The sequence below is a fragment of the Crinia signifera genome, chromosome 3, assembly GCF_055691185.1.
Source record: "Crinia signifera chromosome 3, ASM5569118v1, whole genome shotgun sequence".
In the NCBI taxonomy this organism is placed as follows: domain Eukaryota; kingdom Metazoa; phylum Chordata; class Amphibia; order Anura; family Myobatrachidae; genus Crinia; species Crinia signifera.
The window spans coordinates 73,303,251-73,326,625 of record NC_139219.1 but is presented as its reverse complement, the minus strand read 5'-3'; the positions used below and the strand labels follow the sequence as shown (position 1 = coordinate 73,326,625).

The following is a 23,375-nucleotide window of genomic DNA, read 5'->3' as shown; positions in this document are numbered from 1 at the left end:
ATACTGAAAATATTTATTAGATGTTATTTCCTTAGGATTGGTCCTTATGCCACTGCAGACACCAAAATATATTTATCACAGGGATTATAAACAATTTCTATAGGTAAGTATTCCTAATCAACTGTTTATATGGGTGCTAAGGATATACTACCCATAAGCACAATCACGTTTATGATGCTCTATGTATGCCCTTTATAGGGGAATCGGGCTAGGACCACCCTGTAATATTGCTCAAGGAAGAGGAGATCAGGCTGTGTACCCACAATAAATGTGTATCCTATGCAGCAAATATTCAGGCAGCGACACGTCTGTGCTAGGAATTATAAGATGGACATGCTGGCGGCTTGTGAGCTCTGTACTTGTCCCGTCGCAGGCTTACACTCGGTGCAGATGGAGGTGTGATCACCAGAGTGCTGGCCGGAGGGCAGGCAGGGCCGGATTAACAATGGGGCTGATGGAGCTATAGCTCCATGCCCACTCTCTAAATAGGCCCATTTTGTAGCTGAGGGCCAGAGCTTTCCAATGAGCCTGGCCCCGCATTGCTAGCCCTCCGGGAACCGGAGATACTGCTAGGTAAACCTGGAACGTTTTCCCCTCTTAGGATAACATGGGACCCACTATTTCTGACCCCCACCAGGTTCCAACGGCTGCCAGTTCCCCCTCTGGCATCACAGAAGATCGAGGTTGATCTCAATCCCAAATCGCTGGGTCTTCAATCTGATACCAGGCTGGTCCATATGGGTTCATTGGTTCTAGAGATATTGCGGGTAAACTGATTTTTCCATTTAATTTTTTCATTTCGGAAATGTCATTTCATGGCTGTTCATGTTGTTTGAGGACAGATTTTTTTGGAACCAAACGGCACAGTTTCACGGGACCAAAATCATTCAAAGCCCACATGTAAAAGGCTCAGTTGGTTCTGAGGATATAGATGGTTGTTTAAGGAGGGGGGTTCTCTCCCCATCACACCAGAAAATGCAGGGACTAGGCTGGTGTAAAATGGGCCAGCCCGGGAATGTCCCTGCATGATCCTGGGACCATATTTCCAGGTAAATCCCTGAATTTTGACTCAATCCGTGTGCCATTGAGTGAATTTTGGCTCAGTCGGTGTGAATTTTGGCTCATTCAATGTGGCATTATGGGGGAAATTTACTAAAGGAAATTTGTAAAAAAAATAGGTGTATTTGTATCCAGAAATACACTTACACTTACACTTTACTATCCCGAAAATATGGCAGTCGTAGTCGTATTGATGTGCAATTCGGTACGAATTGCCGTATTTTCGGGATAGTAAATGTCAAAAATAAGTGTATTTCTGGATAGAAATACACCTATTTTTTACAAATTTCCTTTAGTAAATTTCCCACTATGTGTAAGAGGCAAGTACAGTATAAGGGGTTACTATTGTGTTGCATGATTTGTATAAGGGTTATATGGCGTGGTAAACTTAGGTGACCACATAAAAGGTGCTGAAATGTTGTCCAAGTTTCGGCTTTCAGTATTTTTTTATGGATGACCCCACAAGTATCTTAGGACATCGGCATCCTGCGGGTGCAGCTTTGGAGGGCATCCGCCAAAATATCTCCCTGCATTTTTCCTATGCCTATACACAAATAGAGACACACCCATGAGCAGACCACCCAACCAGAACACTGGTCACGCCTCCCACATTATTAGGTGCTGGCCACAAACCCTATTATTGCGCATAATAGGCCCTTGATAATTTTCAGCTCCAGGCCCATTTAGACCTTAATCTGGCTCTGAGGGCAGGCACAGGTGCAGGTCAGAGCCGGTATTCACCTGCCAGTGGGGGTACGAGATCACGGTGTCCTGTGTGGTACCACCGCTGCTCTGCCTGATAGCCGGTTAGTGAGGGGTCGCGGTGACAGACGTCATACACCGCGCCTCTTAACCGGACGGACTCTTTATATGAGAGACCGCTATTGCGCACCACTACAACTAAACAGATCAAAATGCATTTCAATGGGGGAAATTATATACTGTGTAAATCCGGGCTTGGCAATACGTGGCCCTTCAGTTTCCATAGAATTATATATCCCAGCATGCTCTGCTACACTTTTGCTATTCGGCCATAATAAAATTGTTACAGATCATGCTGTGAAGTTCCAACACCAGCTGAGGGCCATTTACTGCCCACTCCTGGTTAATATTGATTGTACGCCATGCCTCCTGACTAACGGTCCCTAATATTTGCCAGTATTGGAATATTTCTATTAGTAGCAAATTAATCTGCATCCCACATACATTCTATTCGATTCAAATCTGGTGAATGAGTGGGCACCTTTGGATTCAAACTCAAGGGACTGTTCCTCTAGTTTCAATTTGGTGGCGGCGTGCTGTTGTGCTGAAAGAGCTGCACTCATGAATGCCTGAAAGGGGGGTGCAAGGATGGTTACGTAGCATCTGCCAAAACTGCACAGATGTCTTCCTATATACAGTATAGTACTTCCATTGCAGATGATTCAATTTAATGCTGGGGTGTAAATAACTGATGAAAAAGCGGAGCTAAACATTAATGATTGTACTAGATGTATCAATCTTCAAAAAGTGATAAAGTGGAGAGTGATAAACAACCAGCCAATCAGCTTCTATCTGTCATTTTTCAAACCCAGCAGCTGATTGGCTGGTTGATTTATCACTCTTTATTTTATTACTTTTTTAAGCTTGATACAACTGCCCATTATATGGTACGCATAACACTGAACTATGCTGGTCTCATTCATTGGATTGTGACATTTATGACCATCGAAAGGACAGATGTGTGATAATGGGCCTTATTCTAGTTCACTCTTTCTACAAAATACTTCTTAGATGAACAAAACCAGGTGCACTGCAGGTGGGACAGATGTTACTTGTGAAGAGAAAATTAGATTTGGGCAGGGGTTTACTTCAAAGTGAGATCTATATTGCAGTGTAAAAGTAAAGCAGTCAGTATTTACCCTGCACAGAAACAAAATAACTCACCCAAATCTAATTTTCTCTTCACAAGTAACATCTGCCCCACCTGCAGTGCACATGGTTTTGTCCATCTAAAAAGGATTTTGTCGGAAAAAGTGAACTAGAATAAGGCCCAATGTCACACACACGTGACGTACCATAGGGTGGATTAAATATATGAGGCATAAACAGCAGGAAACAAGTTGAGCCACTGATCAGGGCTGTGCTACCAGTTTTCTGTGAACAGGAATGACAATGTTTTAGGATTTTGTTCATTAACATACAATTAACCACTTTCATACAATAAGGCAGGGTGATTCACATCAGCATAATTAGGTACATTCCGTGCTGTAGGAAGGTTGCATATCACCTGGAACAGGCACATGCTACAGTGCCACATCCCTAACATTTCTATTGAGGGTGGTGACCAGCATGCCTAGAAGGGTGGGTCTAACTAGAGGGTCTCCGCATGGGACAGTGGCGTAAGTTCATCCCAGTTGCCCGGAGGCAAGATAAATATTGGTGCCCCCCCAACACACACACACACACCATCGTATATAAATATATGTATGCATGTATGTATGTTATGGATATTATGTTTAGAATACAGAGTGTGTGACATCTATGGTCCTATTAGGAGGAGGAGATAGCCACAGAAGCGATATCAATGGCTTTCAATTAACTGATTCAAACTCACAGTGGAGGAGAGGTGCCCCCTTGGGAGCAGGAGCCCGGCAGCAGATGACTCCATTGCCTCCCAGAGTTCTGCCTCTGGCATGGGACAAAGTTGCTTGTTTTGTTCCTAGTTCATTAACCACTCGGGATTTACCAAAAATAGCATTTACTACAGAGACTGTTTTACCAGCCATACAATACATAGTGCTTGATGCCTGAACCTAATTTACATAAGGTACTGTATATGCAACAATAGCATAAAACAAAACAAGTCATACTAAACAACAAGTCAACAAATTTATTATCGAAGGATAATAACTGTTATATCATTATAGGTATAATCACACAGTAAACTATATAGTTTACTGTCCAATAATAACTGCATATGTTAAACTGTAAAAACTAATAATAAGTGTCTCCTAACTGTCCTTATATAGTTCTATATATATATATATATATATATATATATATATATATATATATATATATATATATATATATATATATAATTCTGTCCCACGGTGCAAAGCTTTCTGTTCACAGGACTATTTGGCATTCCTTACATTGGGCCTGATTCAGACTGGATAGCAAATTAAAAAATCTTTCTCAAATAAAATAGACAGAACCATGTGCACTGCGGATGAGGCCAATGTAACATGTGCAGAGAGCGTTTGGGTGAGTTATTTTGTTTTTTGCTTTATTTTTTCACTGCAATTTAGATGTCAGTTTGAACACACCTCACCCAAATCTAAAGGCCCCCATACACTATGCAAATTCTCCCCTCGGAGAAGTCGCACCCAATCCTCCTTGAGCCACACGGGACCTTCCCAGGTGGTAGGATTGCATGCAGTATGCTGGGAGGGGGTCAGACACGGAGAGCTTACGTGCAGCACATATCATCTCCGTCTCCAATGAGCGGTCCCATCGGGTGTCATACACATTTTAGTTGTGATAAATTGTGACGGATCGCATGCGTCTCTGCTGCCGGGAAGGTCCCGCAACGTTCGCAGGGTATCGGGTGTCCGTACACTGCTGCAAGACATCGCAGCAGTGTATGGGCACCTGTTTTGACCTGTCAAGTTGCCAATGGTTAAAATTATTATTTGAAAGGCGCAGTTGTCTCGTCACTGTGTGACACTTCATAAAGTCATTGGGCAGTAATAATTTATCTGTCAGCAGAACTTTTCCCCTGCAACTTTTCAACCATGTATTACCAGCAGATGAGCGATGGGATGGATGGATTTCCATAGTGTCCTGCTATTGAAAGCCATCCACCAGAGGGAAAATCGCTTGGACGGATGAAAAACGCTCTGAGCACTGAGTGATTTTCAGCCCAGCGATTTTCCCCATCATCTCTCTGCATACACGCTGGGCAAAAACACCCTGTGTGTATGCACTTTAAAAGCTATTTTTGGATCTGTGTGCTTTCTCCTGGGTGTGAGACAGGTGTGTCAAAAAAGTGACAGGTAAGGTGAACTCATCATGTTTGGACGCAAACAAAACTGAGTTACTTGGCTACTTACTGTGCATAAATATACAGTACAATCAGATGGAATGGAGCCTATGAACTAAAGCTGGGTCCACACTATGGCCTTTATTCAGATCTGATCGCAGTACAAATTCGTTTGGAAAATAGGCAAAATCATGTGCACTGCAGGTGGGGCAGATGTAACATGTGCAGAGAGAGTTAGTTTTGTGTGAGTTATTTTGTTTCTGTGCAGGGTAAATACTGGCTGCATTATTTTTACACTGCAATTTAGATTTCATGCCCATTTTCCAAACAAATTTGTACTGCAATCAGATCTGAATAAGGGCCTATGTGATTTTCTGTCAAATTTACTACATCTATACATGCAGCTCAATCTGAGCATATCGTTAACGACAGCCTACTCCTGGATGTGGTCACTGACGATATCTTTAACAGGATTGTACATCGTATAGTTTGTACCCAGCTTAAGTCCAAACAATGGGATGTGAGGCCAATATATATACAGTAATTTTTACTGTTTCGTAAAATACACCGTCTTGAAAAGATTTCTTAAAATGATTCATGGAACTGTTATTGTTAATAATATTTGATTAGGTGCCTTATTAGATCAAATATGAAATACATCCTTAATATTTTTGAACAGTTTTCATGCAGGCAGAAAAGAGTCTGCCTCTAATCTTATCACATCTTATATTATCTAGTCTCTAGCCTGAGAGGGGAAGAGAGACATATATTTGTTGAATGCCTTATTATACTGAAAAGTTATTAGTTATTAAAGTGCTAGCAGCCCTGAAACATCTGGCCAAAGGTGGAAACGCTGCCTGTGACAGAAATTCATGAAGTAGCTTATGTTGAAGTATGCTTAAATTGGATGGAATCTCTAGCGTGAAATAAGACTGTCAAAATACCGACAACAATTGACCGACGATCAAAATACCGACAGGGTAAAAATACCGTGTCGATATTTTGACCGGGATTTTTATTGTTTAAATGAGTCTTTAAATGATCAGTTGTATATGAGCCTGGATTACTTCTGGAGACCATGGCGAGTCTATAATGGGTGCAGGATATGCAATACACATAGACCCTGTGGTCCGACAGTGGCAGTGCTGCACACGCTACTGGAAAAATGTCCCGGTGCCCATTTCCCCTGCAATCTGCACATGCACAGTAGAAAAAAAATAACCAGGTAATACCCGCTGCTTTGTTTTTGCATGTGCGCAGTAGAATCTGGCACGGAGCCAGAGTCTACTGTTTGTACCATCAGCTAGAGAGAAGTAGGCCCAGATGTAGACTGCACACGGATTCCCTATGCAATGCCAACAGTAGTAAATGTGCATGGGTTAGTAGTATACAGTATGTGCTATGGTTACATCTGGACAAAACAGCAGTAGATGTGCATGGGTTTCTACCAGAAATAATAGCATCATTATATGTGCATGGGTTACTACTAGAGACAACAGCAGTAGATGTGTATGGGGTACTACTAGAAACAACAGCAGTAGATGTGTATGGGGTACTACTAGAGATAACAGCAGTAGATGTGTATGGGGTACTACTAGAGACAACAGCAGTAGATGTGTATGGGGTACTACTAGAGACAACAGCAGTAGATGTGTATGGGGTACTACTAGAGACAACAGCAGTAGATGTGTATGGGGTACTACTAGAGATAACAGCAGTAGATGTGTATGGGGTACTACTAGAGACAACAGCAGTAGATGTGTATGGGTTACTACTAGAGATAACAGCAGTAGATGTGTATGGGATACTACTAGAGATAACAGCAGTAGATGTGTATGGGTTACTACTAGAGATAACAGCAGTAGATGTGTATGGGTTACTACTAGAGACAATAGCAGTAGATGTGTATGGGGTACTACTAGAGACAACAGCAGTAGATGTCCGTGGGTTACTACCGGAGCCAAGAGACATTAAACATATAAATTCAAACTAACCACAAATACAAATTTAATGTACATTTTAGGCTGAAACATACAGTACATTCCTCCTTCTGAGGACCAATTATGTAAAAATATAATGTACCACAGCAGCTACATTTTAGTAGTAATAATATCATGTGGAGGTATTCAGACATGTTCCACCAATCACGGTTAAGCACAAAGAAAGTCATCCCCTCCTAAAAAGGTACATACTGTATGCAACTTTTGGTACTTATGTATTATCTGGGCGCCCTATTTTTTCGATGCATCGCATCGCATCGCATGCAATATAGTGGCATACAATGCAATGCAATGCGATTTTTCATTGTAAAGACCCAATTTTTAATTGTATAGTCACCCATGTGTGATTTCATACCACCATTACGCATGGAGTTGATTTTATATAGTGTGGCGAGCGCAGCGAGCCACCGAGCCCGAAGCGTGGCGAGCGCAGCGAGCCCTGCAAGGGGACGCAGAATACATGTAAAGTTATCCACGTCCCCTCGCGGGGCTCGCGGGGCTCGCTACGCTCGCCACGCTTCGGGCTCGGTGGCTCGCTGCGCTCGCCACACTATATAAAATCAACTCCATGCGTAGTTGGATAGTGGGGGTATGAAATCACCCATGGTTGACTATGCAATTAAAAATCAGGTCTTTACAATGAAAAATCGCATTGCATTGCATTGCATGCCTTAAGTAGTGGCATGCAATGAAAAAATCGGGAGCCCAGATAATACATAAGTACCCAACTTTCTTATGGCCAGCTTCAGACACATTTTATGTGAGCATGCCTATACTGTTCTCTGCCGATGCTACTGTCAGCTCCAACCCCTGTTCTACCAGCCTCAGCGCAAACAGACATTTCAGCAAATGTTTTTTAACATTAAACTTACTTAATATAGGAAAAAATAATCTTTAAGGGTTTATTGGGTAAAAGGCAAATAGAAAAAAGCAGGTCATATATTGATTATATAGAACATATAGAACAGAATACACAAACATTTGCATAAGGTTTATGGAAGTGCATGCAATTGGGGGGGGGGGGGCACAAATTGCATTTACATTATTTTCTCCATGGGCTCAAATTAGCAGAAAGGGGCAGATGTAGAGTTAGACGATAATGATAGTACATTGTTCAAAATGAAAGTGTATGGAAACATAGCTCATTTTCAGCCATTTGCAGAGCTGTACACATCCCAATTGTTTAAGCCTTTACGTGGTGCCTGGTTTACTACTAGTCATCATCATCATTATGTACTTGGACCTGCCTTGTACAGGTGTATAAAAACATACGTGTTGGTCTACATGTCCCACATTTTGCCCTCACTGAACTGTGTGTAAGATTATCCTGTCACACCTTAATTCACTTTCCTGTCCTAAGTGTAGCTATATATGGAATGCATTCTGTTTTCTGTGCAGCGTCCAGTGGAGTTTAGTGAGATCACTACTCAAGCTGACATATGTTGCATTCTGCATGGAGGGGTATAGGGGTATTTGGAGACATATTGCAGAAATCAGTAGGTCCTAGAGAGGGACATTTAGCAGAAGGAGCAGGATTCCCAACAGTACAGAGAAGGGGTAAGAACAGTCAAAATAGGTCATGAAACACTGGTGTCCAACAGATAAACATGGAATTCATACATCCAATGTAGTATTGTACCCATTGGTGTAATTGAGTTATTAAAGATGATGTATGGTGAAAAACTAAACACAAGATACATCTGTATTTAGAGGTGCACAAAGCTTGCACTTGCAGCCCCAGTTTGCGCCTGAATAGACTGATCACAAGTTTTATAGTTAGGATATGCAAGTCTAGCATGTATCTTGAAATGCGCTAACTTTAAGGCAATCAAAGTTGCATTTGTTTACTAATTGCAACACATTTGTGAAATATTTTTATTAATTTGCATAATTAGATTGCTTTTATAGAACTTCCCTTCTTTCTAATTGGGCCCAGTAGCCCCTCCTCCAAAATTGCTTTGTCCTTTCCTCCTTAGCTGTAAGCAAGTCATTCTCATAATAAGCTCTGATATCAGGATGGACTCTCATCACACTATATGCTGCAATCAGCGAACAGAGGTTTGTAGATTCAATTAACAGAGGTCCCCAGAATTTAGCCCCCTATTATCTATGTTTAGAGCTGGATTAAAAAGGTGAGGTTCCTAAAACGGTCCTTTAACTAAATTTAAAAATAATTACATTGCATGAAATTACAAGTTTAAATTACACATGTCTAATAGAAGCAAAACGGTAATAACAGGACCCTGGTAACATATTAACGGGAACCCCGTACACAAATACAATAACATTTTTATCAATCATACTTGTCCACTGAAGAATAGTTACATTTAGACAAATAGTGCTATCTACTATAGGGAGAGAGACCAAAACCAATACACTGCCCTTTTAATCATTCTCTGCAAGTAGGCAAACAGTAGCTTTAAGTCTACAGCATGTCCAGATTTCTTGGTCTTCTTATTAAAAAAATATGTTGTAGAACCACAAAACTGGATAGTTAGCACTTTCCTGAGCAAGGCTCGAAACATGTCAGTTAGAGAGTAAACTTTTTACCCAGAGAAGGGAATAGTAGTTCTTCATGAAGGATCAAAATGCATCTACAGTATCAAAGCCAAACAACATGAAGGAGCCCAATTGCGCAACTGAGTCACACTTTGACAAAGCAAATAAGCTGGAAACAAATGTCCATTAAGTCTTATGAAAAAGGTTGATGAATAGAAGAGTCACCTATGTTAATAAATACACTGTTAAGGTGCCCATACACAGTTAGATTTGATGAACATTCAGTCTCTACCCACCTCTGGGCAAACAATATCATGCACACACACAGAACGATTGACGATCAGAGGATTAGATCTGTCACTTAACGACTTCAAATCATTAACACATCATTGCTGTATAGTATCGTCATGAAGATCTCTCAAGATATCCAGTCCCATATAGTAGAGTGGTTTAGCATCAAGGAGAGCTCTCCGGGTATTCAGTCGTATACTGTAGCAGGATCAGGGTATTCAATCCCATAGATTGGTGAATTCTTAGGATATTCAGTCCCGTACATGGTGTATCATTCGGGAGAGCTCTCAGGGTATAAATTACACTATAAGCCTCAGCAAGGTAGCACCTCACATTATATAGGGTACACAGTCTAGGGCTTCCTATAGTTCAGCCCCATATACATGGTATTTTACCAGGTAGTACTCTCAGCACAGTCAGTTTTGGTGTGTTGTCAGAAAGAGATCTCAGAGTATTCAGTCCCATAGGTCCATGTATAATTTATACTTTTCCGAACTCTTTCAATCTTAATATACATTTAATAAAACATCACCCCATACATATGAATGTTAGGCTCTAGTCCAAGACCATAGTTGCAAAAGCCTCTTTAAGGGAAGCCGAAGTTGTCACCCATTATCACAGATATCTATGAACTATTGAAGCACTACAGAACTGGAGTCACTTCCTACTTACCAGAAGTAGTTAATATATTGGACCACAACTAAATGCATTGGCCCTCTGCATTCACTATTGCCATACAAGAAAACATATTATAACCAGTACAAAAAGGAAGCCACTTCTTAAATAATGGGCTGCTAAACTAGGTCCTTTTGATTCTGTATGGAATCACATTACTACAGTCTACTCACCTCCAACACAATGAAGAGGATAAAAGATATATCCACTTGGTTTTGGGAGCTTTGAGTGAGTTCTAGTACTTCAGATGGGACCCGATGCTTTGTCCTACATCCAGCCACATTTAATAAAAAAATGGAGCCCATTTCAAACCACCATGCGAGCTACAGTAGTGGCTAGTGTCCACTTTTACACATTTACAATTTACAATTTTCCAAATGTTACTAAATGTTGTATTATATACTATGGGAGTCTGTATTTTAAGGTGAATGACTTTTAATATTTATTTATCAGTAATGGTTAAAAATCACTTATAAACTTACTGTTAGTAAAGTCTTCGAAGCTGCAATATGCGATCAAACAAAAAGAAACAATAACGAGATGGATGATTTTGACAATAGACAAAAACATCACAAGCCCATGATGTGAGACCTAGCATGTTAGCCGTGCCATGGCGGCATAGCAAAGGCCCCGAGATTAAAATGAGTTTGTTGATCCAAGCTCCAACTAAACAAGTTCTAAATTTACTAATAACTCATATACTCATATGTGTCCCTATCCACAATGACTTTAGGACCCACAAATTAGATCATTGCGCAGGCTACAAGGCTTTGGGCTAAATTGAAGTGTCTATTGTAAGAAGCCGTAGTTGTGGTCAGTGACATGTATAAATGTACATTATCAGCCCCAATGTCTCCATAAATATCTCTTAAGTAGAAAAATAGATATATAAGTTTAATACTAATGATGTATGACTGACTATGTGGCTAGCTCGGCTCCTGGTCATGCTGGAGACATGCAGCTCTAGAACCATCTGCCCTACTAGTAATCTGTCCCTGCCTGGGTCTATTCATGATTAGAGAAGACCATTGTCTATTTATGATTCAAGGAGGCCTTGCAGCAATAACAACAAACTAATGAGACGTCTCTTTGTTCTGTCAAATTCAGTTGTTTAAACAATAACACATACACTGGCTGTTTTGATGACCTGGTACCATGTTTAGTGCTGTATAGACTTGTGCTGTATATTCAAAATATCACAAGAGTGGTAATTATACACACAGCACTATAAACACCACGCAAAGAATCCACAGTAACATAGAATACATTTAACTATTCTAGTTTTTAGCTTTTACCTCCTCTAACTTTCACTTAAGGATTCCAAGTGGAAAGAGCTTTTGACAAATGTTTGTACCGCTACAGTTTCCTTACAGTTTGTTAGTTAAAAAGAATGTAACTAGGAAATTTTATTTAAAAAAACTGTCAGTAAAGTTGGGGACAATAGTAGTAAAAGTCAATAAACTGTGTAGTGGAGTTCACAATGAATAATTGCTATCTAGAGGCCAACGCAGAACATTTTTTTATGGAGTCCCTTGCCAATAATGGTTAACAGATATAGCTTTACATATATATATATATATATATATATATATATATATATATATATATAAAAGCACTGCAAGGGTATGGTTGCTACTGGGCACAGAGGTGGTGGAGTGGGTAGTGAGGCCTGGCAATGCTTATTCAGGGATGGTGGAGTGGCATCAGTGGAACCTCACATAACTGTTACTATGGGTTATGGTGGTGTCATGCTCCTCCCTTCCTTGTCCAGCCTCATTATTCCCATTTTAATTCATAAAAGGTTACCCTTAAAGGCTACCCTTAAACATTGAGGTTCTCCACATAAAAGCTCACTTTTAAAGTAAGTAAAGTAAATACATTTCCCATTAAGGAACTTGTAAGATAAATTTATAAATCTAGAAATTCAAGAAGAACTGTATGTCAATAACAAGATCTTCACTTGCAGCTTGACTCAACATGTAAAAGAGTCATTTCTGTTTGTCTAATGGCGTACTTAAGAAATAATAGAAAAAAAATCACATACACTAAACACACCCATTACCAAAGTACAATAAGCATGCTTAGAGAAGTAAATCTCTAATTTGGCAGGGCAAAGAAGAACAGTAAGCTCTGCCAATGAATCTTTCACCTAATCTGAGTGAGCTGACAAAAGTATATATAACCTTTCTCAGTGCAGTTTATATATGATGTCAATAGACAATACTTTTCTGTTAGAAATTAAAGTAATCAGATTCCATTTTTGATGTATAGCTCCTTGAATAGGATCTCGCTGTTGGTGTGCACCAGGGATGGGTTATTGAACCACTCCTATTCACACTCTACATGCAATTTCTTGGTGATCTCATCAGCTATTTCGGTGTCATGAATCGCGTAAATGCTGATAATAGGCGCACATACTTGTTCAACTCTAATCTCAAATATGAAGTCCAAATATTTGATAAATTAGTAGGCAGATACTACTGGATGGTGATCCAATGGTATGACTTAGCATGCCTAAAAATTTAGTTTTCTTCTTTCCTCCAACACCAACCCAATACCAAGCTCCTCTGCAAGCAATGGAACTGACACATTAGCCCCTCTCTTCCTTACTCCAATTTACATATTCTGACCAAAACTTGGCATTTGTTCCTATGCTGTGGTGCAAGGGCTGGCCTGTCCTCTGTCTCACTAGTCTACAGGCTACATCCTAATTCCCTGCAGTTTTGATTACTATATTTACTATTACCAATGATCAGTCAGTGGAAATCATACCAGATCAATCACAAAACACATAATCATTAACTCCCTGTTATGTACAGAGTGTGCTGCTAATCTTCTAGGTCCCCCCATCCACAGGTGCTACTTATGTACTTTTATATGTTCTAATGGTCATGTGCATCATACAGTATGTCTTCTTGGTAGCCATTCACCTCTGCTGCTGTCCCTCTTGGTACAGAGGCAAGTACTATGACCAAGACACCTGCCTCCTCCACAGTCTGCCTCTATAGGAATGCCAACCTACAATTAGATTACTTGACCAGTGACATCCTATCTTTTGTCATTTGTGTTCTATTATATTTCTCTATATTGTCTCTTCAAAGCACTATTACTATTATTATTATTATTATTAATAATATTACTATTATATTTTATTTATAAGGCGCCACAAATGTTTTGCAGCGCTGTACAAAGGGCAAATAATAGACCAATACAGGGAGACAAAACTTTACATTACAGTTATAATATAGCAAAAATAGAGTACAGGTAACGAAGAGCACCACAATTCAATACACAATACAGCTTAGATGTAAGTAGCGAGGGAGTAATCAGTGAACTACTATGGGCTGGCAGCCATAGCCATCTGTAGAGTATGCGGACAAGGATGCTCAATGAGTAGGGGAGAGCTGGGAGTGACATGTGAGGAGAAGAGGGCTTTGGCAACAGGAGGGAAAAGGGCCCTGATCAGAGGAGCTAACAATCTAGTGGGAAGGGGCAACAGACAGATTACATGAGGTGCAGATGGCTTGATAGCAGGATGTAAGCAAGCAAAGATGGTCAAGGCATGGGGGTTGGAGGGGCAGCCCAAAAATTGGGTCATGCAGCAGAAGGGTACACTTTGATGAATAGGTGACACTATAAAGATAGATACATACATACATACATACATACATACATACATACATACATACATACAAAAAAAATAATATGTAAATTGTGCAATCTTTGTATTTCTGAGATCCTTATAAATAAGTGGAAATATTGAACTTAATTACACAAAAGGTCAGTAGGGGCTACAGTTACATGCAGCATATTGGCAGCCGGTATTGTCTATGGGCCTATTCAGTATCAGATCAAGATTAATTGGATGTTAGTATTGACTGGTGGAAAATCCAACTGCCCAATGACAGTGGTCAGATATTGGATGCCATCTCCAACAATTGGGACTTGTATGATTCAGAAGCCAAACCCCAATCTGACCACATGGCAGGCAGATTTTATTCCATCACACGTTAGTGGCACACATATGGATTAATTGAACATGAGTCCAATAATTTGGTCCTAGGCATAAGAAGCAGCATTTTCCAGTCTTACGTTGATATTAATAAAAAATAATATCATTTATACAGAGTAATTAAATACAAATTAATACAACATGCATATTGCTTTTATACTTTAAACAGGTGTTCAGATATTTATTTTATTAATTTCTGATGATTTCACGGATTTTATCCTGTTTATAATACTATATTAGGTCTAAGAATGAAAAATAATATATTGTATATGTAGATTTGTATTATTTGTAACACTGAACAGATGCACCTATAGTGGGGTGAGGATAATGTTGCGAATACTAGGAGACATACTGTATGTACAAAAATGACAACATTGGGTACGGGGTCAACATTTACAGCGCATAGCGCTTTTGGTCAAACACCATTGCGTCTTGGTAAATTATTATAATAAGATTTTACATACCTAAAGAATCATGACTTATGGTTAATTATATGTGAGTCTTTTGTGTGTTATAGTATTGAATATTTCCCTCTCTATAAACTAAACTACATTCCTGCATAACTGCAAAATGCACAGTAATTTAGGATTCTGACAGCATGACACGTGCAAAAGACTTAGAAAAAATTGGTACTTTGTTAAGACTTGCAAAACATTCTTTCCCCCCTTTGAGAATAAATGTAAACCACAGTGACAGTGGATAACTTACCAGTTCTGGCAGTATAAATGCATATGGTAATGTTCTAAAAACCCCAAATCCATAGGGAATGTCTGGCACCTCTGTGCTGCCAGGTATCTGTATTCCTTGCGATGCCATTTCTTTCTGTCAGAGCTATCTGCTAAGTAAAGAGATGTCTGCTGCTTCCAAACACCTGGCTATCTGCACACCAAACATAGCAATCAGTTAAGTTTAAAATAGTATTCTATACAGTGACACACCTACAGAGGCGTAATACACTGGAAAACCTGTTCCGTCCCTGGCAAGTCCTTTGAGATAAAAAGGGCAAGGTGATCTGTGTTTGATGTGTCAGATGAATGATTATGAAACATGCAATCCAATGACGACTTTTCTCGAGTGGCACCTCTACTGAGAACAAGGAATGTTTTTCGGGATATGATGCTACTGTTTTTGTAATAGTAATAATGAACCTATAATGAACCTAAAAAAAAAGTTAATAAAAGGCTGCCGTAGTAAAGAATATTTTACCAGACGTTATAAAACATGTAAAGACATGACAAATGTTCATGATTTTCTGTATATAAATAACAATTTATCATATTAGCTAAAAATATTTTATTTAAAAAGGTTTTCCAAGTTCAGAATCAATTATGTATTGCCTTGTAAAGCATTTTCTTTAATACAGGTGAAGCAGTAATGTTGTGGGCTGGCAGGACTCTACAAGTGCAAAATCATCAGGTCGAAAATCTTATGGTGAGCCTAAAATCACTACACTCTTGTACCAATAATACCCCGTTCTCATTGCCGCAAAAACCCGGGTATTTGCCAGGGCAAGCAGTAATTTCCTGTGTCGCGTCTCTGTGTGAAAGGGTATTTGTGAAATTCCCTGGTGAAAAAAAGCAAGCTCATTGCATTGCTCAAAGCTGCTTTTTAAACAGCCAATCAAAGATACTTTTCAAATATCCAATCAAAGCAGCTCTTAGATGCCACACACTTGATGGCAGGCATACCAGGGGAATCAGTGTGAACGGGGCATAACACGGGAATTTCCCGAGTCTAAGGTGCAGTATGAATGGGGTCTGTAGAGCTGAGATGCTCTGTGCCCCGCCAAAAACACGGGAACAAAAACCTGGGATATTGCAGGGGCGGCAATGAGAATGCAGAATAACTGAATTTCAACCCTATATCACTAGTATATAATAGTAGCAGAACCATGTTCTTTTCTTAGTTTTGGGTTTCTGGATCTCACAATTGTGTTTGCCATATATCTTTTGTATAGATTGCTTTTTGAGGCATTCAATTCAATTACCTCCGAGCATTGTGTCACCAGGGGCTATTCAATTAACCCTAATAAACCTGCAACAGCCACGGTTTATCGGGGATTAATTGATTCATTTCCCCCAGCAGCTATGTCATTTTGGTCACATACCCCCACCTGTCACCCAGGAAAAGGAGAGAGGTAGGTAATGGGGCAAAGTGACAGCTACGATGTTCCTGCTGCGGGTGTGGGAATCTGGCTGGAAAAGTTGCTGTGGTTTATCAGGCAGATGAAAATAAATCCTTGCTAAGTGCAATCTTTTCAGGACTGAAACGGCAAATACACAGGTTTCATGGAACCTGTGTATTTATTTTTTGGGGCAACCAAATTGGTTAGTCCGTTAGAAAATAATTCTAGACTTTATTAAACACTATCAAAATTCATAAAGTGTCAGGGGAGGATCCCAAACCCTGGCCATTTACTTCAGATTTACATATCAGCAGTTCTACTTCCACTCTGCCAACTGGCCACATTCCGCAACAACACTTCCCTAATCGAAGAGCCACCCCTGTCATTTTCATTGTGGATCTGCCCCTGTGTATGTCCCTCTGTCTCCCTGTGTGTGTGCCCCTCTGTCTCCCTGTATGTGTCCCTCTGCCACAATAAGCATGTCTCTCTGCCACCCTCAAGCCTCTTATAGCAAGACCATGCCCCTTTTTTGGTAAGTAGTACCACTATCCTTCCCTCCTTCCCCTGTCATGGTGCCCCACCCCCTAATAGCTAGTTGGATTCTGTCAGAAAAGGACCTATGGAGGGAATGTAATAGGTGGAGATATTACACAATTGGTGATTCTGTACTTATTTACGCATTTAGCGTACTGGGCTATTCTCCGTAGTGAAATTGCATCGCGCAGCGTGTACAGTGCTGTACGATGCGTGCAATGCGATGTCCATATGAAATGCACAGGAGTGCTTATACAATCAAATATCACATTGAATCACAGGGCACCAGATGCGATGCGATATTTCATAGTAGAAGCACCCATACGATGAGATGTGATGGGTGCTTACTATGAGAAGTAATGACATGTGATGTGTGCATAGATGTGATGTGTGCATAGTATGATATGTGATGGGTGCTTATAATTGAAAGCACCTATGAAATTCTTTAGCGCCACCTACAGTATCAACGCCACGTCCTCCGACCTTTTCATACCCCCACTATCCACGTTGGCGTGGAGTTGACAATATATAGTGCCCAAAGCGTGGCAAGTGCAGCGAGCCCCGCAAGGGGATGCAGAATACATGTAAAGTAATCCGCGTCCCCTGCACACGCCATGCTTCGGGTTCAGTGGCTTGCTGCGCTCACCACACTATATAAAATCTACTCCACTCCGACGTGGATAGTGGGGGTATGAAAAGGTCGGAGGACGTGTTCCGCCACCCCTCGAGGGGCTCACTGCGCTCGCCACTCTTTGGGGTGGTGTGGATAGTGCTGGTGTTCTAGGAACACATTCACACCTGCAAAATCATACAGCTGACACAGTAATGACGACATGTGTTAACTAATAACTAATTTACTAAAATAATTTCATTAATGTATCATAAATAATTAAGAGCATTCATTAATAATTAAAATATAACAAATTTAAAATGAAAACAGTAATGATTAAAGAACAAGAACAATAAATAAAATAATAATTTATCGTCCTTGGGGAGAAGCTTCAGTGCCTCAACTATGCGGAGGAAAGGGTCCTCATCTCCCAATGTTTTTCGCCACAGGAACTCTGTCAGATATGACTGCAGGTCGTGACATGCAGTGCCTCTTTGGCTCTTATAGCGCCACTTACATGCGCCCCACAGACGCTCTACATTTTGCATATGTACACCTGTGGCCAGGTCAATAAAATTGAACCGGTGGTTCACCGTAAAATGCTGATAAACAGCCAGTTCAAGTTGTGTGGTGCTGTATGCCCTCCAGCAGTCTGTATAGATTGTGGTGCCCGGCTCTATATTCTCCTGGATACACTCCATTAATGTCGTGGCATCACGCCTGTGCACCATTTGCAAGAAGCACTGTCCAGTCTCACGGCATATCCCTCCAAAAATCCACTGCTGTGGAAGAATGCGGCCTGCGTTGTTTTGAACAGCGTCTTATCAACTTCAACAATGTGGCCAGGTCCACCAATCCTCCGCTGGGGCTGCACCATTATGTCCATGGCGCACGCCTCCCGCATCCAGCGGTTATAGAGGACAGCGTTTTTTTAGACATGTCCAGCTGCTGGCTGCAATATTCAATAGAGGTGAGCTCCTGGGCCCACGAATAGATGAACCGCAGCATCGTCACAAAGGACAAGCGGCACCCAGGAAACCAGTGTGCCGCTCTCAGGCTCACCTTCAGCCGGCACACTTTTACATGGCAGCGCCACATCGATTCCTTTAAAGAAAGGCACATTGAGTGGCCATTTGCGCAATTCTGCGCCACCGGAAGCAGATCGCTCGCTTGGGAGGCGATAGTCTGAGGCAGCGAGAACACGGTTATAGATCCAGCCATCTCAATAATCGCAATAAAATACTGAATAATCTCCAAAAATCGCCACCAGCTCTCAGGTATGCTTCTTCTCACAACAGAATATCACCTCAGAGTGATTTCTGAGAGGATCTGACAGGGGGCAGGAATGGGAAAATTGCATCGCATGCTACTATAACGTGATGAGATGCGATTGCACTACAGCGGTGTCCGTAACAAATCTGGGCGCCATGCTAGGAAACAAGTACCGGTGATTCTTGCAGGCCAGGTTTGTTCTGCCACGTAAATACTCACCACTGAATGCTCCTTCAGCTTGGATAAGCACCCCCCCCCCCCCCCACCTACCCAAAGTTTTTTTTTTTAATTAGCATGGATCTCTGATATTTAGAGATTACATATTTGGAAAGGCGCTATGATGACAATTTGTTAGTTTTAGGAATAACTTTGGGGTTTGGTGCCCCTAGATTGGTGTGGCCTGCTTTGGGGTATCACATTGTAATATTTAATTAAGGTACTTGTGTATTATCTGGGCGCCCGATTTTTTCATTGCATGCCTATACTTAAGGCATGCAATGCAATGCAATGTGATTTTTCATTGTAAAGACCCGATTTTTAATTGTATAGTCAGCCACGGGTGATTTCATAGCCCCACTATCCAACAACGTGTGGCGAGCGCAGCGGATTACTTTACATTTATTCTGCGCTCGCCATGCTTTGGGCTCGGTGGCTCGCTGCGTTCGCCACACTATATAAAATCAACTCCATGCATAGTTGGATAGTGGGGGTATGAAATCACCCATGGGTGACTATACAATTAAAAATCTGGTCTTTACAATGAAAAATCACATTGCATTGCATGCCTTAAGTAGTGCGATGCGATGCGATGCAATACAATGAAAAAATCGGGCGCCCAGATATTACACAAGTACCTTAATTAAACACATTTTTTATACCACCTAATTATTTTTCTACCTACTGTATATAGCACCTTTTAACATTGTAATTATTGCTTCTCACCAATGTAACACCCCTAACACATAGCTTCTGATTCTTATTTATGTAACACCTACTAACACTTTAACCTCTCACTAGTGTGATTCCTTGGGGTGGTTTGCCTGTGTTGACTTTGGGGGTCCCGTATGGATGGTAGGCCCATATATTTTTTTACACAAATTATGCTAAACTCAATTTTGCCTTACTGTATCTTAGATTGAATTGTTATTCTGATTATTTGGCAATTACACTGCTCTTTATAAAAATAAGATAATTCTACCATTAAATGCCTCCAATTAACATAGGTTCAATGTGGGTGACATATTGAGCAATACTCTTCCTTCGGACAGAATATTAATGTAAGGTACAATTCCTGAATTGTATCTGAATCTGTTGTTTTAATCAATTGGACTTAAAAAACAGAGACATTTTATTTATGAATTTTCGACACTTTCATGCCACAGAACCTCAGAACGACAGTTAACACATGAATGTTTTAGATAATGTGGTCAGGCTGAAACCTAAGACTAATGTATTTTAGTCCAAAAAGAACCTAAATATAATAATTTGTCACCTTTTAACATGTATATTTGTTTTTCAGAGATGAGGATTTTGATTTTTTCTGATTTTTCAAATTCTTATGCTGAGAAGATTGGGGCCGATTTGGGCAGTTTGATATTCCCTCAGGTCCAATGCACGATCCCATGTGCATCGGTCCTGAGTCGGTGGTCGGACCTGCTGGCCGTCCAACTACCCAACCTGAGACTTCCCTCCTGGCGGCGAGTCAGGCAGGGAGCAGGGATGCATGCGAGTCCATCACAACAAATTGTGATGGATCGCATGCGCCCTGCTTCCTGGGAAGGTTCCGGGTGGCTCGTGGAGTATCGGGTCGCCGTACATTGCTGCGAGACATCGTAGCAATATGTTATCCATGCATTCTTACTTTTTACCTTTTCAAGATTTGACCACAACTTCTGAGTGATAATTCTATAGATCATGGGTAGCAATATTTTAGTTTTGCCACTGAACATATTATGTATGTCACATCAGGTGCATGAGCTGAGGGCTGCCAACACCTGCTATAGCTCTATCCCCTTTCCTGTAAAACAAAATAATTTCCAATATGTTACCTCTCAGTTTTGCTCCCTGCCTCCACCCTATCAGTGACCTAAAAAAAAGGCTGTACAATCTCCATATACAATGTCCTAGCTACTAATACCACTTCCTAAACAACCAAGTGTTCTGCTGGCCTCTCCCACTATGTGACTGCAATGTGTGCTTACGATTCCTATCACATGAAATTAGACCTTTACGGTTTCTTTTCTCTGTTATTGTTGACATTACATCATCATTCATTCTGTATAAAAGCGTGACAAAGATTTTTCGAAAACATTGAGAGAAGATATTATTTAAAAGATGCAATTTTAGAAAAACCTATCTTTATATACAGGTATATAATAAATATGGCAATTTAAAGAATCACTAAGTCAAAAGCACCATCCCAAAGGATTTCACCGATGCGGGTCTTGACCTGTATGCAAATCTCATAATAGCCAAGCTACAAAAATTGAGACATTAATTTCCAATTCGAATAAAAGAGAATTCAACATTTTGTGATTTATAACCTGTAATAGTAATAGATGCATGTACAGTACCTAATAGAATGTACTTGTGGCCTCCAATACATTGGTAGAACTACAAGAAATCTCAAGGATAATTGAAATGAACATTTGCAGAATATCAAAAGGGATTTTAAAACCATTCCCTAGCAAAACACTATGCTACTCGACAGTTCCATTAAAGGCAGTGGTTCCCAAACTTTTTTGAATCACGGCACCCTAGTGCATCAAAATATTTTCAAGGCCCCCCTAGGCCAAATGCTTCTTATCGAGAAATTCAGGGAAAAAAATATTAAAAGAAGTGCATTGTGTTTATATGTCACAGTTATCTGGTGAGGGACAGGATTTACTTCTGTTTGTCCACATATATTATGATCGGCAGCCACAAGCTCTGGTTTTGTCTGGTACAATGACCATAAATAATATGAGTTGATCTTGGTCCACCAACCCAAGGCACACCTGTAAGTGTCCTGAGGCACCCCAGGGAGCTTAGGCACACAGTTTGGGAACCACTGCATTAAGAGCATGATCGGTATAAAATTATTCAGCTAAGTCAGAAATTAGATTTATATACATAACGATACCAATAACCTAGAACCAATAATAGTTTAAGTTAGTGTTTAACTTAAATATGTATTGTTCATTTTTTTTTACTTATTTCATTAATTTGACTTGATTATTGATGGGTTTTCCAGATGCTGGAACGCATGCCCACATATTTACAAAAGCGGGCATGGATATATGACACATCCGGTAAGAGGATTAATTGTTGTGGCCCTCATTCCTGAAATCAGATTGCTGAATCAGACACATGTACAGTACTACCAAAAAAGAACCATGGCATTCAGAGGTTGAATGTGTTTTATTGGCATGGAATGCATTTTGTAAACATACAGTGGGATGCGCCGGAGAAAAGATCCATGGGTACTTGTGTATTATCTGGGCGCCCAATTTTTTCATCGCATGCCACTACTTAAGGCATGTGATGTGATGCGATGCGATGCAATGCGATTTTTCATTGTAAAGACACGATTTTTAATTGTATAGTCACCCATGGGTGATTTCATACCCCCACTATCAAACTACACATGGAGTTGATTTTATATAGTGTGGCGAGCGCAGCGATCCACTGAGCCCGAAGCGTGGCGAGCGTAGCGGATTACTTTACATTTATTCTGCATACCCTCGCGGGGCCCAATGTTAAAAGCCCCCAAATATTTTTTAATGAAATGTTCTGGAATGTATTATAACAATGTATTGTGGTATGTCTAAATGGTGACACCATGTTCTTTTCCCATAACAACATGAAACAAAGGAACACCTGTGTGTGCTTGAACTATTGTAACTTTGGAATAATTCTCTTCAGGAAATGCCAGCTTACCTTCTTTGAGTACATGGTTTTTGGATCTGTACTTCAACTGGATCCTAGGAAGATTGACGCTCTTCTAAACTGACCACAGCCCACTGGTCTGGCATGTAGGATAATCGGTTAAAAGGGAACAAAGAAGTGTAACTGAGCTGGTAGGAAATGTGTGAAATAAAGGTATTTAACAATATTTATACGATAAAGGTGCAAATCAATATGCAGTACAAAAATTGTTATTTAATGTGGTATAAAACATGACATGATGAAAAAATAATAAGAAATCCATTTATAATATCCATATTAGTCCATTTATAATCCAGGTCCGTTCCTATGGTGCCTCATGGAGAAATGGGAGTCCACAGTGGAAC

General features: G+C 40.3%; 1 protein-coding gene across 2 annotated transcripts in view; it reads right to left on the bottom strand.

Moving 5' to 3' along the window:
• Positions 1 to 23,160, bottom strand: part of LOC146062524 (MAL-like protein) — a 38,286-nt gene extending 15,126 nt beyond the window's left edge. The window contains exon 1 of one of the 2 annotated variants that reach the window (XM_083174639.1): positions 23,023 to 23,160. In XM_083174639.1, the coding sequence (XP_083030765.1) occupies positions 23,023 to 23,037 (15 nt within the window). In that variant the 5' untranslated portion in view covers positions 23,038 to 23,160. Of the gene's footprint in view, positions 1 to 15,271; positions 15,380 to 23,022 lie in introns of those variants that run through there. The other variant, XM_083174638.1, reaches the window with a different exon arrangement.
• Positions 23,161 to 23,375: the final 215 nt, after the last annotated feature.